This window comes from Chelonoidis abingdonii, chromosome 8, assembly GCF_003597395.2.
Source record: "Chelonoidis abingdonii isolate Lonesome George chromosome 8, CheloAbing_2.0, whole genome shotgun sequence".
In the NCBI taxonomy this organism is placed as follows: Eukaryota; Metazoa; Chordata; order Testudines; family Testudinidae; genus Chelonoidis; species Chelonoidis abingdonii.
This window is the reverse complement of record NC_133776.1, coordinates 5,719,284-5,732,607: the sequence shown is the minus strand read 5'-3', so window position 1 is coordinate 5,732,607 and position 13,324 is coordinate 5,719,284. Positions and strand designations below refer to the sequence as shown.

General features: G+C 62.9%; 1 protein-coding gene across 8 annotated transcripts in view; it reads right to left on the bottom strand.

Annotated features, from left to right (window-relative positions):
* Window positions 1–382: 382 nt before the first annotated feature.
* Window positions 383–13,324, bottom strand: part of TNK2 (tyrosine kinase non receptor 2) — a 69,903-nt gene continuing 56,961 nt past the window's right edge. For 6 of the 8 annotated variants that reach the window (XM_075068332.1, XM_032777283.2, XM_075068334.1 and 3 more), the window contains 7 exons: window positions 12,210–12,404; window positions 8,693–8,784; window positions 7,865–7,909; window positions 4,017–5,335; window positions 1,808–1,903; window positions 1,159–1,277; window positions 383–628 (listed from right to left, as the gene is read on the bottom strand). In XM_075068332.1, the coding sequence (XP_074924433.1) occupies window positions 622–628; window positions 1,159–1,277; window positions 1,808–1,903; window positions 4,017–5,335; window positions 7,865–7,909; window positions 8,693–8,784; window positions 12,210–12,404 (1,873 nt within the window). In that variant the 3' untranslated portion in view covers window positions 383–621. The remainder of the gene's footprint in view (window positions 629–1,158; window positions 1,278–1,807; window positions 1,904–4,016; window positions 5,336–7,864; window positions 7,910–8,692; window positions 8,785–12,209; window positions 12,405–13,324) is intronic. The other 2 variants (XM_032777288.2, XM_032777282.2) reach the window with 2 other exon arrangements.

Genomic DNA, 13,324 nt, shown 5'->3' with positions numbered 1-13,324 from the left:
CGGGCAGGACCAGGCTGGACGCTGCCCCCTGCCCTGGAAGTGCCCTTCTCCTCCAGGCCCTTGGACTGCTGCAGGGCTGGTCAGCGGGACGTTGGCCCTTGCCTGCCGCAGGATGCCCACCAGGCCTGGCTCCTGGCGCTGCAGGCCCCGGGAGGCAGGTGGGGCTGAAAGGGGCCCGTGGGTGATGGCTCCATCCCTTTCATGGAGCTTGGGAGAGAAGAGCCAGGTCCAAGGTGGGCAGGAGCTGCGCTGACTGCTGCTCTCTTCCTCTGGGCCCCCTGGCTCTGGAGTAGGGGGCCAGGGGAGGCCACTCCTGAGCCTCCTTTGCTAGCCCAGGCCCAGGGGCAGGCAGGGTGCAGCACACAGCCAGGGGGGCACCGGGTTCCTCTCCAATAGAACATTTATATATATATTAAAATTACATTTCTCTTTACAAAACAATTCTCCAGCGAGCTCTGGGGCAACCCCCAGCGGGGTCCCGGGGGCTCCCACTCGCCAGTCCCAAGCCTCTGGTCAGGCTTTCAGCCCTGCTCTGGCCAGCTCAATCCAACGATGGGGGCAGGCACTGCGGAGGTGGGAGGTGCTGCTCCAGGTCTGACTCAGCTTCCCGGCCTGCTGCCGTCACCGCCTGTGGGACAAGGGGGGCAGGTGAGCTGGGGGCCCAAGCCTGAGACACAGCAGGCCCTCTGTGCTCATAGGGGTGCCCCACAGCATCAGGCTCTCTGGGTCTGAGCCCCACCAGCTGCCCGGCCAGTCTGTCCCTGGGCTGGAACATGCCCTTCCTCCCCTAGCCCTGCTAGGCCCCACCCCCTGGGGAAACACAGAGAGGTCCGTTCCTCCATCTCTCCAGACCAGCTCTGCCCATGCCCTGCCAGGGATGGGGGTCAGGCTCCGTGCCCACAGCTGTCCGCCTCGGGCCGATTCTGAGCGGCGTCCGTCCTACTGGGCAACAGCTGCGACTCCTTTTGCAGAAGTCACCAAGAAGCGACGGGATGGAGCCTGGCCCACCCGGGCAGGCAGCAGATCTTGTGGTGCCCCTAGAGGGGCCCAGTGGCCAGGTTACGAAAGGGGAATCCCCGTGAGCTCGTGCTGAGGCTGCGAACCCCTCGGGTTGCCACGTCAGCGCAGCGGAGGGGCTGGGGTCAGGGGGCGGCGTACTTCTGCCTGGCGGGGTCCAGCAGATGGCAGCTGGCCTGCTCCAGGTTCCAGTCGAACATCTCCAGGACCCTGTGGCACTCCCCCCTCGTCTTCAGGCCCAGGCAGAAAAGCTGCTCCACCTGCAAACCACAGGGCACAGAGGGTGAGTCGAGGGCGCCCTGGGCAGGGGAGGGGTTGGGACGAAGTCCATGCAGAATCCCACCATCCCCCAGGAGCTGTGCCAGCCTGGCTCATGCATAGAGTGGAGGGGGGTGGGCTCCCCCGTGGCTCTTCATCCCCATAAGGAGGGTCTGAGAGGCAGACATGGTGCAGTGGGGGGGCGGTGGCACAGGGCTATGCTGACTGTACCCGGGTCGGAAGGGAGGGCGCACATGCCCAGCTCTGCTCCTGGGCCCTCTGGCACCGAGCGCCCCGTCCCCCACACGGGATCAGGCCACCCCCAGCAGGTGGCGCTCCAGGCTTGGTGCTGTCACACAAGCCAGGACTCAGGTCCTGCCGCCCCCCCAAAACCCATGGCCTGTCGCTGCAGACAGGGCACCAGCTGCTGCAGTGCCCACCCTGGCCAGAGGACAGTGGCGCACTGCTCCAGCCATGGCCTGTGGGGTGGAGGGAGAGGAGGTCCCGGAGCCCCCCAGTCCCTGCCCGGTACCTTCAGATACTGGATGGCCCGCAGGACGTTCCAGCCGTGGTTCTGCAGGGCGGCCTGGCACTCCTCCGTGGTCACACCATGGACCATCTCCTGCACCTGTGGAGACGCACCCGTGAGCGCTGGGTCCGGACAGGCTGGCACTGCCAGGGGGCTGGAAGGTAGCCAAGGGCTCGCAGCCCATTGAGTCGTGGGGAGTTGGGAGCTCTGCTGGGCCCCACTGAACAGCCTGAGGGCAGCACGTCCAGGGCAGCACAGTCCCCTCTGCACACCTGGCCAAGGTGGCACCGGCTGGAAGGGGCTGGTTTCACACAGTTTCAGCAGCACCCAAAGGCCATGTTACGGGCATCAGTAAGGTGGAAAGCAACCAGTCCAATTTGTGTCAGTGGGTATGGCTGAGGTGCCCATTCTCGTGGTGTCTGGGCCCCAGGAGCAGTGGCAACGCAGTTCGGCGTCGTGGAGCTCCTTTCACTCAATCTCCAGCCATTTGGGACCATCAGCCACCCTCATGCCCCTGCTGGGAGGCAGCGTCACATCAGCCCCACTTACAGATGGGGAAACTGAGGCACACCGGCGCAGGAGAGACAGTGACTTATCCATGGCGACAGTGTCCCCCCCCCGGCAATGGTTGCTGGATGCCCAGGCTGGGTTGGTGGGGAATGGCTGCCCCCTTTCTAGCAGAACATCCCCCACAGCCTGTGGCTCCTCCTCAGATCTCCTGGCCCCGCCCGGCAGGCTGCTCTGTGGGCCCCAGCGGCGAGAGGCTGTAATCTCATGGTGGAACAGCAGGTGGCGCCCCAGGCCTTCAAGGTCAGAGGACTGGGCCCCGCTCCAGACGGTCCCTGTGGCACTAGCCAGAGACAGGGCCTGGCTTTGGGGCTCCAGCAGGGGAAAGGGGGTCACTCCTCCCCCCAAAAGCCGCAGGACTTGGGGAGGGAAGCGCCCGAGTCGTCCCACCCCTGTTCCCCAACACACTGTCCGGCGTGGTGCAGATCTCCTCCTCTCCGGCCCAAATGGCTGCTGACCACGGACGGCTCCCCCTTCACCTCCGGGGCACAAATGGGGAAAGAAGGTGCAGAGAGGGGGAGATACGGCCCCTAGGGCCACCAGCAGAACCCAGGAGTCCTGGCTGCCAGTCCCTCCAGCCAGCTCATCCAAGCCCAGCCAGGTCCCGGCCTGTTTCCCACGCTCCCCAGGCAGGGGTCTCCAGCTACAGGGGCGTTTGGGTCAGGGGGCCGTCTCCAGCCTGGCCAGAAGGGACCAGTTCTGGGTGCCCTGTCTTAGGACGGGCTCAGGGGGTGGCTGGATCCGTGGGCACAAGTTGTGCTCTGGAGGGATCGAGCCCAGCACAGGTCCTGGGGACACTTGAGACAGGGTGGGGGCACACTAGTGCCACAGGCTGGGTAGTCCTGCCCTGAGCAGGCAGAGGGCAGGGCAGTAGCGCCCTCTCTCTCGGGGCAGCCCTGGGGCTGGTGCCCTGTGGGGTCAGGGGCCTGCAGTGCCAATGCCATCACACCAGCTACTTTCCAGTGACTGTGCTTCACTGGGCAGAGGCAGCAGCACAGCCAGCCAGAGCTGAGCCCACTGGTGCCCTTGACGTGACCGTTGGGACTGGTGTGCCGGGGTAGGGCTTGGTGTCTGCCCCACCAATGCATATGAATGGCACAGGTGGCGAGGGAGTCATGCGGGTCCAACCAAGCAGGATCAGCCCCAGAGAGTCCGGTCTGGGCACAAGCTGGCTCTGACGTTCGTGCTGGCGAAAGGGGCTGGAGCCTGGAGCCCGCTGAATGGGTAGGAACAGGCATCTCACTCCACGCTGCCCCACAGTTGGGCACCCACCCGGTGCAACATGCTGTGTGGACACTGCACAGGGTTTCCCCCTTTGAGAGGCTCGGTCCGCTCGCACCCAATTCATTCACCTGCCGCCTCTGGGAGAGGGGCCTGGGGAGAGTGGGGAAACTGAGGCACAGTGAAGGTGAGACACAGACCTATTCTCCCAGGCTGAGCAGAGTCAGCTTCCCGCACTGACCCCTGGGATCTCCCCGAGCTGCGAACTCTGTGGGGCAGGGACAGTCTCATCCCACACCAGAGCTGGTGCAGTGCTGCGGCAGCTCTCCATGTGGCCGGGGTCAAGGCCCTGCTCAAGCTGGCCACACCCTGACACTGGCCAGCCCGGCCCCCTTCACCAATCGCCCCGCGAGGAGCCACTCACCAGCCGCACTTTCTCGGCGGCCCGGCAGCCGTCGCTGTTGCTGTCGTAGATGATGTTCTGGACGCTGCAGGAGGCCCTGAGCACCCCGCGAAGGCCGGGGTTGCTGTTGTTGGCCGAGCAGTTGGACTGCTGCACCATGGGCCGGACGGTGGCGGTGCTGACCACATGGGGTGCCGGCTCCGCAGGGCTCTGGGCTTCCTTGAAGAACTTCTGGTACTTGTGCAGGTAGGCCGGGGGCTCGGGCAGCAGGTAGTAGTGGGTGTTGCTCACCTTCCGGCCATTCTTGACAATGGGCAGGATGCAGGGGCCCCTGGCACTGTCCTTGTCCTGCGCCAGGATGACCTTGGGCGTGGCATACTTGGGGTCCGAGGCGAAGCTCTGCGTGGTGGGCATGGCCTTGCCTGGGGAGGTGGAGAGGGAGGCGGCCAGGGCCAAGGGGGAGCAGACGCTGGCCCTTTGCTGCGGGGAGCCCACCTGCAGTGCCATGGGGCTGGGAGTCCTGGAGCTGGGCTGGGATAAGGGGTCGCGGGGCGGGATCTGGGGTGGCTGGTCCTCCTCGCCCCCCGAGGCTGGGGACAGCTCCCCCGACCAGTGCCCGGGCTCATTCCTCCACAGGGGCCGGGGCGGGATTGGCACACGGGGCGGGATCTGCGGCTTGTCCTCGCTGGGGCCGGGCACGGGGCTCCTGGGCACGTGCAGCCGCTTCATGCACTCCTGCTGCAGCTCCTGGAAGATCTCGGTGGTCTGTGCCAGGCTGGGCTGCTTGGCCCCATGGGGTGGCAGGAAGAGGTTGTCCTCCAGCGGCGCTGAGCACTGCTCCTCTGCTGCCTTCTCGTCCTCGGTTGGCCGCCCCACCAGCCTCTCCATGCTGTTTATGGAGCACACCTCGAAGTCGGCCTCGTCCTGTGCCACGTCGTCGTAGGCTGGTGGCGGGGGCAGAGGCCGCGCGTCCCAGTCCACCACTGGGGTGGGGTGGAGGGGCCGGGGCAGTGCTCGCGTGGGGCTCTGGGGGGGTGTCTTGTCCAGCAGGGAGAAAGCCTCCATGGCCAGCCTGGCAAGGGATGGGGCACTCAGCTCCCCGACCGGCGAAGGGGTGGCAGGGGGCGGCTCGTCCCCAAAGTCAATCAGCGGCGCCTCACCACAGGAGGGGCCCCCACTCTTGGCTCGGCTCAGCTGCCGCTCGCCCACCTTGGTGCCCGACACCCAGGCTGACGGCTTTGCCAGCTTCAGCCCCTTCGGAGGACCTGGCTTCTTCAGGCACAGCCGCTTGAGGCCTGTGGAGAGGGAGTCCTCCTCGCTGACGGGGTCGTACGAGGGCTCTGGAACACAGGGAGGAGGGAGATCTCAGCACTGCAGGGCGACTATGGGCCAGGCACCGACAGGGTGACCCCGGCACATGCCCGGCCTGGGAACAGGCCCTGCTGAGGGCTCTTTCCCCAGGCAGTACCAAGCCCAGCCTGGAGCCGTGGTGGGACGAGTGGCGCAGAACTCCAGGCCCCTCCCTAGTTAGATCCATACTGCGAGAGGAGGAGACGGTGCCGTCCCTGCTGTGGGGCATATACAGAGCAGTTCAGCATGTGCCTGTGAGGAGCTGACAGTCCCAGCCATGGGCTCCCCAAAACCAGCTCCGCCAGCATCCCTCAGTCCCGACCCGCAGCCCCCTGCTAGCCCAGCCCTGGGCCCCTCCTGAGCACAGGCTGAGAATCACAGAATCATAGATCAGGGTTGGAAGGGCCCTCAGGAGGTTCTAGTCCCACCCCCTGCTCAAAGCAGGACCAATCCCCAACTAAATCATCCCAGCCAGGGCCTTGTCAAGCCGGTCCTTAAAAATCTCTAAGGAAGGAGATTCCACCACCTCCGTATGTAACCCATTCCAGTGCTTCACCACCCTCCTAGTGAAATAGTGTTTCCTAATATCCAACCTAAGACCTTCCCCACTGCAACTTGAGACCATTGCTCCTTGTTCTGTCATTTGCCACCACTGAGAACAGCTGAGCTCCATCCTCTTTGGAACCCCTTAAGGTAGTTGAACGCTGCTATCAAATCCCCCCTCACTCTTCTCTTCTGCAGACTAAATAACCCCAGTTCCCTCAGCCTCTCCTCGAAAATCATGTGCCCCAGCCCCCTAATCATTTTCGTTGCCCTCCACTGGATTCTCTCCAATTTGTCCACATCCCTTCTGTAGTGGGGGAACCAAAACTAATACTCCAGGTGTGGCCTCACCAGTGCCGAACAGAGGGGAACAATCATTTCCCTGGATCTGCTGGCAATGCTCCTACTAACACAGCCCAATATGCCGTTGGCCTTCTTGGCAACAAGGGCACACTGCTGACTCTTATCCAGCTTCTCGTCCACTGTAAACCCTAAGTCCTTTTCTGCAGCACTGCTGCTTAGCCAGTCAGTCCCCAGCCTGTAGCAGTGCATGGGATTCTTCCGTCCTAAGTGCAGGACTCTGCACTTGGCCTTGTTGAACCTCATCAGATTTCTTTTGGCCCAATCCTTCAATTTATCTAAGTGACTCTGGACCCTACTCCTACCCTCCAGTGGATCTACCTCTCCCCCCAGCTTACTGTCATCTGCGAACTTGCTGAGAGTGCAATTCATCCCATCATCCACATCATTAATGAAGATGTTGAACAAAACCAGCCCCAGGACCTACCCCTGGGGCACTCCGCTTGATACCGGGCAGTTAACTAGACACTGAGCACTACCAGTTGAGCCTGACAATCTACCCAACTTTCTATCCACCTTGTAGTCCATTTATTCAGCCTATACTTCTTTAACTTGCTGGCAAGAATACTGTGGGAGACCATATCAAAAAGTCAAGATAGATCATGTCGACCGCTTTCCCCATATCCCCAGAGCCAGTTATCTTATCCTAGAAGGCAATCAGGTTGGTCAGGCTTGACTTGCCCTTGGTGAATCCACCTTCCCAAACACAGGCTTCCCGGATGATGGGCTTGTGAAACTGACAAGCAGCCACAGGGGCTTAGGAAGGGAGGCCACCAAAATTCAATGTTCACTCCTGACCCAGGCAGGATCTGAACCCGGGACCACCACACATTTGCCCCTGACCTTGTTCCCCCCTACAGCTCTCTGTTTAAGCTTTGCCATAGAGGTCTAGGTCTGGGGTTGGAAGTCACTGCATGCAAACAATGCCCCCCGCCCCATGCACTGGGCTCTGCTCCCTGGGGGCACACTCCTGGAGGGGCCAGCTCTCACCGCAGACTCTGCCCGTCCAACAGCCTTCCGCCTGCTCTACCTGCCTCCAGCCCAGCCTAGAGGTTAGTATGTGCAGAAGAGTCCAAGCTAGTGGGCCAGGGGGCAGGGGGCATTTGGACTCGCCGGCGGGGGGGAAGCAGAGAGGGGCCTGAGTCACTGAGCTGAGGGCTGGTCCCACGGAGAGCCCAGGTGCATGTGACAGTTGGGTGCATCTGGTGGTGGAAGAAGACAGGGGAATCTACCAGCCTCTGCTGTGGCCGGCCTGCTCAACCAAGAGACGAAGGACCGAATGAGGCAGGGAGCATGGACTCACCTCTGCCCTCAATTGGGGAGCAGGGCTGGGGCAACCTGAGCAGGGCCATGGAGGGAAGGGGGCACTGCCCGCGCTCTGAGTGCCCTCGCTGCTGCTCACACAGGGCGTGTGCATGTCTGTGTCTAAGCGCGGGGCTGGCCGGCAACAGGGCTCTTCTTGTGCCCCATGTGCCCGTGCTGGCTGGCACCCCATTAGCCCTAGTGTCTTGGTGCAGGAGCCAGCAGCTCCCTGGCCAGGAAGCCCCCTGCATGCCCCCATACCTGGCAGAGAGCAGCGAGGAGAGAAGAGAGGAGCAGAAACTGGCCTGACTTACTAGTAAGGAGGATCGTCGGCTGCGGTGGCCGAGGTGGTGGCTCCCCTGCAGGAGAAGAGAGAGGCGCCAGAGGAGAGGGGGGTGGTTAGCTGGCAGAGCGCAGAGGCAGAAAAGCCAGAGGAAGCAGGGAGGCTGCTGGTTCAGTAATAGAGCAGGAAGCAGCAGGACTCCTGAGGCTCAGGGATCCGGCTGGAACAGCTAACGCTGGGTTTCTCCGACGTGGCCCAAGTTTGGATGCCACACTGCAGCCAGCTGGGCTGGAGCCCCCTCAGCTCTACCTGGGTCAGTGGGAGCGGCAGGCATGGGGCACTGCAGAGAGTCAGGGCCAAGCAGTCTCCAGTTGGGCACCCAAAAATTTTCAAGGGTGCCCAAGAATTTGAAACCCGTCACAGAACTGTCCAGACATGGCAGGTCTGTGCCTAGGACCTCCCTCCTGGGCTTCAGCCCCACCTGAACACAGCATGGCTCCAGGGTGGCAGCTGGGCCATGGAGATGGTCGAGTGCTAGGGAAAGGCTCCCTTGACAGAAGGGAGGAAGGTCTAAGGCTGGCCCCTGCTCTCCTCCCCGTGGCACCACGTGGCCTGGGAGCCCAACCAGGGGCTGCCTGGCATCCTACTGCAGCTACCCTCCCCTAAGGTGAACGAGTGGCCTGTGGAGACTACAGGTCCCAGCAGGCAAGTGCTGGGGATGGCAGGCGCCAGGGTCCCAAGGAGCACTGCATGCTGGGACTGGTAGTTTGAGGTCCAGGACTGTTGCAGGCCATGTGGCACAGGCTGCAGGCATGCCTGCCTGGGCAGCGCCCCGCAGCACCATGGCAGCGTGGCTTACTTTTTGCCCGGCTCGGGAGCTGGGTGGGTCTGGCTGCGTTCAGGTCCACACCTAGCACGTCGGGAGGGTCCATGGGGTTTCCTAGGTACAGCCTGCAGGAAGAGAACACGCAGGATGGTCAGCAGCGCGCCCCACGCCAGAGGCTCACCCCCTCGGCCCTTGGGCACTCCTGGCACCCGGCCACATGATGCTTCCCCTCAGGCAGGAGCCCAGTCCCATCCTCTCGGCTCAGGGGCCTGGTGGCTGAAAGGCGCCGCGCAGCCCCATCTGCAGGGCCCTCCAGGGTGGGAGAGCCACGTGGCAGGGCTGGGGGAGCTCCAAGCCCCCGCCCAGCAAGCAGGTGCTTGGGGAGGCCACGGGGAAGGGGCGGCATGTTCTGCTCTTCGGCAGCGGGTCCGGCTCTTTGGAGAGAAGGACCTGCCGCCGAATTGCCACTGAAGACTGAAGCAGTGGCGGTAGAGCTCCTGCAGATCGTGATCGCGGCTTTTTTTTTTTTCTTTCCCTGCTGCTTGGGGCGGCAAAAACCCTGGAGCCGGCCTTGCTGCTCGGGTCTCCCCTGGGCCAGCTCAAGACCAGCATAGCCCACTAACCCCTCCCAGCCGAGGAGCCCCTGTTTGCCACCCCTTCCACTCCCAGGCACTGACTGGGGCTAGCCCTCAGCACTGCCAATCCCCAGCGGCTGACAGCCCCCACCCATGGGGCAGGGCCAGATTCTCACCCCGGGAACAGGTGGGGGGCTGCTAAGGGATGTGGCCATGGTCAGACAGGGTGGCAGTGGCAGAGCAGGGGACTGACGTGGGGTCCCCAGAATCTCAGCCTTGTGCTGTAACCACAGGCCACCCAGCCTCTCCCTGGCCTTGGTGCGTGTGTGCCTGGGGGGCCATACACTCAGCCCTCACGACAGCCAAAGTCTCCGCTGTCCAGCTCCCACAGGCTGCACCTCGTGGCAGCTCTGAGGGGCTGAGTTCCGGGGGATTTCACACTCACCTGGCCCCACTCAGACCATCTCCAGAGTCCCTCCCCTAACTCCATCTCCACATGCTGGCTGGACTGGGACAGGCCCCCAGGAGCAGCCAAGGGCCAGGGCACAGGGCAAGGCCAGGCCCAGGGCAAGGCCAGGCCCAGTGCCCAGAGATGGCAGGGCCAGGGCTGGGCTCTCCCTGGGTGAGCTGTGCCAAGCAGGGTGTGGTGGGAAAGTGCCAGGCAAGCGAGAGGGAGGGATCCGGAGGCCTGGGCGTAGGTTCCCTCTCCCTGGGTACACGCTGCCCTGGATGCCACATCCCCTGCTCCATACCTGGGCAGGGCAGTGCAGGGCTCCTGCTGGGCAGGTCGTGGGAAAGATTTGAGGGAGTTGCAGAGGATGATGAAGATAAGCAGCAGGGCAAGGAGCTTAGTGCCAGAGCGCAGCCAGGCAGGGGTTGGGTATGGGGCACTGGCAGAGCTGTGTATAGGGGCCCAGGACTGGCCTACCAGGGGCTGCGGGTCGGGAGTGAAGGGCACTGGCAGAGCTGTGGGGGGCGGGGGGGGGAGTCCAGGGCTGGCCTACCAGGGGGCTGCGGGTCAGGGTTGGGGGGCACTGGTAGAGCTGCGGGGGAGACCAGGACTGGGGTGGCAGCAGGCTGCGAGTCAGGAGGGGCAGCAGCAGAGCTGGGGGGTAGCCCAAGGCTAGGGTGGAAGGGGGCTGCGGGTCAGGAGTGAGGGGCAGTGGCAGAGCTCGGGGGGAGCCCGGGGCTGGGGCAGCAGGGGGCTGCGGGTCAGGAGTGAGGGGCAGGGCGAGCTGGGGGGGCCGGGGCTGGGGCAGCAGGGGGCTGTGGGTCAGGAGTGAGCTGCACCAGCAGAGCTGCATTTGCGGACACGTGCAGAGCCCCAGCCATCACCGGTTATTCCATGTCAGCTGTGTGCGAGGTCAGGCGGCACGACCCAGCTCCCCAGAGACCACGTTTCCTCCCCCGCCTGGTGGCCTGGCTGAACCCGACAGCCGACGTGGGCTGGCCTGAATCCAGCTAGCACGTAGCAAGAGCAGTGCAGGCTGTGCAGTGCGGGCGGCGCCATCCTGGCCTGGACCCCGGGCACATCCTTGGTCCGCGAGACCAGGCTGCCCTGTGTCAGCAGGATTCAGGCTGTCTCGGGTAGGCCAGGCCCAGCTTTTGCTGCACAGATGTACCCCGAGGGAGGGCTCCTGTCCACACTACAATGTCCCATGTCACGGACCCCATCTGGGCTCAGACGGGATCCACCCACTGCAGAGGCCTCCCAAGGATTTCAAGCCAATGTTAAGAATCCCACCCGGGACAGGGGCAGAGGCTGCTTTGTGGGGACTTGGACATAATTCTACCGCCGCCTCCTGCTGCTCCAGGCCTTCTCAGCCTCCGTGGGAGCCGGTCTGCTGAGCTGAGCTTTGTTGTCAGTTTCTGCACCGCCCTGTCCCACTGAAGTTACTGGAATTGTGCCTGGGTGGGAATGGGAACCAAGAGGCTAAAACTCTCCTGGAACGACCCCTGACATGTCTCAGACACCCAGAGACGGGTGGAAACAGTACGTGTCTCTGACTGTAAACCCACTGTCCAGATTCCCCCAAAGGAGCTCAATGGGATCTCCAAAATGCGCCCAGGTTGACCCCCGGTAGTTGCATTGTTTCTCTGTGTAGCACATGGGGACGCAGGGTTTTTAATGGACACACACAATTCAAACTGAGCAAACCTCTCCCGGGAGCCGAGAGCAAGTGTGGGCAACGACACGGATTTGGTTTGGAAATCTGTGAGCAGCCACGAAAAGGAGGTTTTAACAGAAGCTGGAACTAACATGTACGCTATAAACATGCACAACCAACAGGGTGGAACTTCCCACCTCACTGAAATGCAGCCACCTCTGGGGTGGAGCGAGGCAGCAGTTTAACAGCTCAGAGCAACACATGGCAGTTTAGGGCCCACCCCATTAGAAGGGAAAGGGGTTCCTCAAGGACAGGTCTCCCACAGTGCTCATACGGCGCTGTGACCCCAATCTCTCAGGCAAAGGGCCAAAGGGGCCAAGAGAGGTCTGAACACCCATCCAGGGATCAGCGCCTCCTGCTGCATTGCCAGCTCCTGCTGCCCCCTGCCCGAGGGCTGGCGATCCCGAGCCCCTCCCAAAGCCCCAGCAGCCGTGAGGGCAGATCAGCCATGCACATGAGCACCCCATTAGTACGAAGAGAGGGGGTGGAAGTTAGACTCCACAAGCTAAGCGGTCCCCATGCGGCACGATTCCTGGCATCTCCCCCCGGCGCCTACACTCCCTGTGGGCTCCCCAGCAGCCTGTGCCTCTTCCAGGGGGAGGGAGGGAAGGGTCACGGACAGGGTGGACTGGCCTGAAGCCAGAGCAAACCAAACAGCCACAAGGGCCCCACACATCCCCTCAGACTCCATGCCCACAGAGGGCAGGTGACCCATGGCCCCCACCCCACCCGGCCGTCCCTGCACCCAGGGCCGCGGGGAGTGGAGAAGAGTCAGAGGAAAGCAGAGCAGATGGACGTGGTTCTTACTCATCGATCTTATTGGGGAAGCCCCAGCAGTGCTGGGGGTTGGTGTCTCCATGGCCAGTGTGGATGAAGCTGTTTTTTAGCGGCTGGCTGATGTCGTGGGCTGACAGCCCTGCCACGGAGGTCACTGTGTTTCGGGGGAACTGCCCCACTTTAAGGGTCCTCTTATTCTGACCCCGCCACCAATAATTCTCAGCCCTAAGGAACAAAAAGACCTCGTTACTGACACGAGAAAGCGTCCAGCCATGGCCAGACTCCGGCACCGGAAGGGTGAGCACCGCAGGGCCCTCCCGGGATGCACAGCCCCCCCCAGTGGCAGCCAGAATTGTCCCTGGTTTGCACACGGGCCTAAATGACTCGCCCAAGCTCACCTGGCCGCTCAGTAGCAGAATCTGGAACAGAGCACAGGAGTCCCGAGTCCCAGGTCCCAGCTGGGACCAACGCACTCTGCTCCCCTCTCGAGAGCCAGGAGCAGAACCCAGGAGTCCTGGTGCCCAGTCCCACATGCCCTCTCTGGCCCTGGACTCCATGGGATCACGTAGAGGGCAAGGAGAGCTGTGCACAGGCGTGGGGTGTGTAACGCCGATGGGCAGGATCTGTCCTGCCCCCCCCCTTTCAGGCTGTCACCGGCCCTAGCAGAATCACTGAACTCAGTGAAATGCAGCCACCTCTGGGGTGGAAGATGGCAGCTGCTTAGCACTGCAAGGCAGTGAAACAACAGGGGGATTTTGGGGAGCCGTGTGCCAATGCCCCAGGTGGGGTTTGGCCAGGACACTGGGCTGATGCCCGACTGCCCCAGCAATTGCTGTGGGATGGTCAATGGCCACTGCTGGCTGGGACCTCAGATTCCCATCAAATCTGAAAGAGACATAAGCAGCAGCCCTAGGACCAGATTGGGGCGCTGCCTCTGAGAGGAGAATGTCCCCACTGAACTGCCCCCACAGCACCCACTGCTGACCCTCCACCACTCCCCGTGGTGCAGCACCCCTGCTGACACCCCCCTGCTGAGTCTCCACAGCTCCCTGCAACGTAGTGCCGTCACCCCCGCACCAGCCCCTGCAACGCAGCGCCCCCACTGACCCTTCACCACTTCCTGCCAATCTCCCCACTCCCCACAG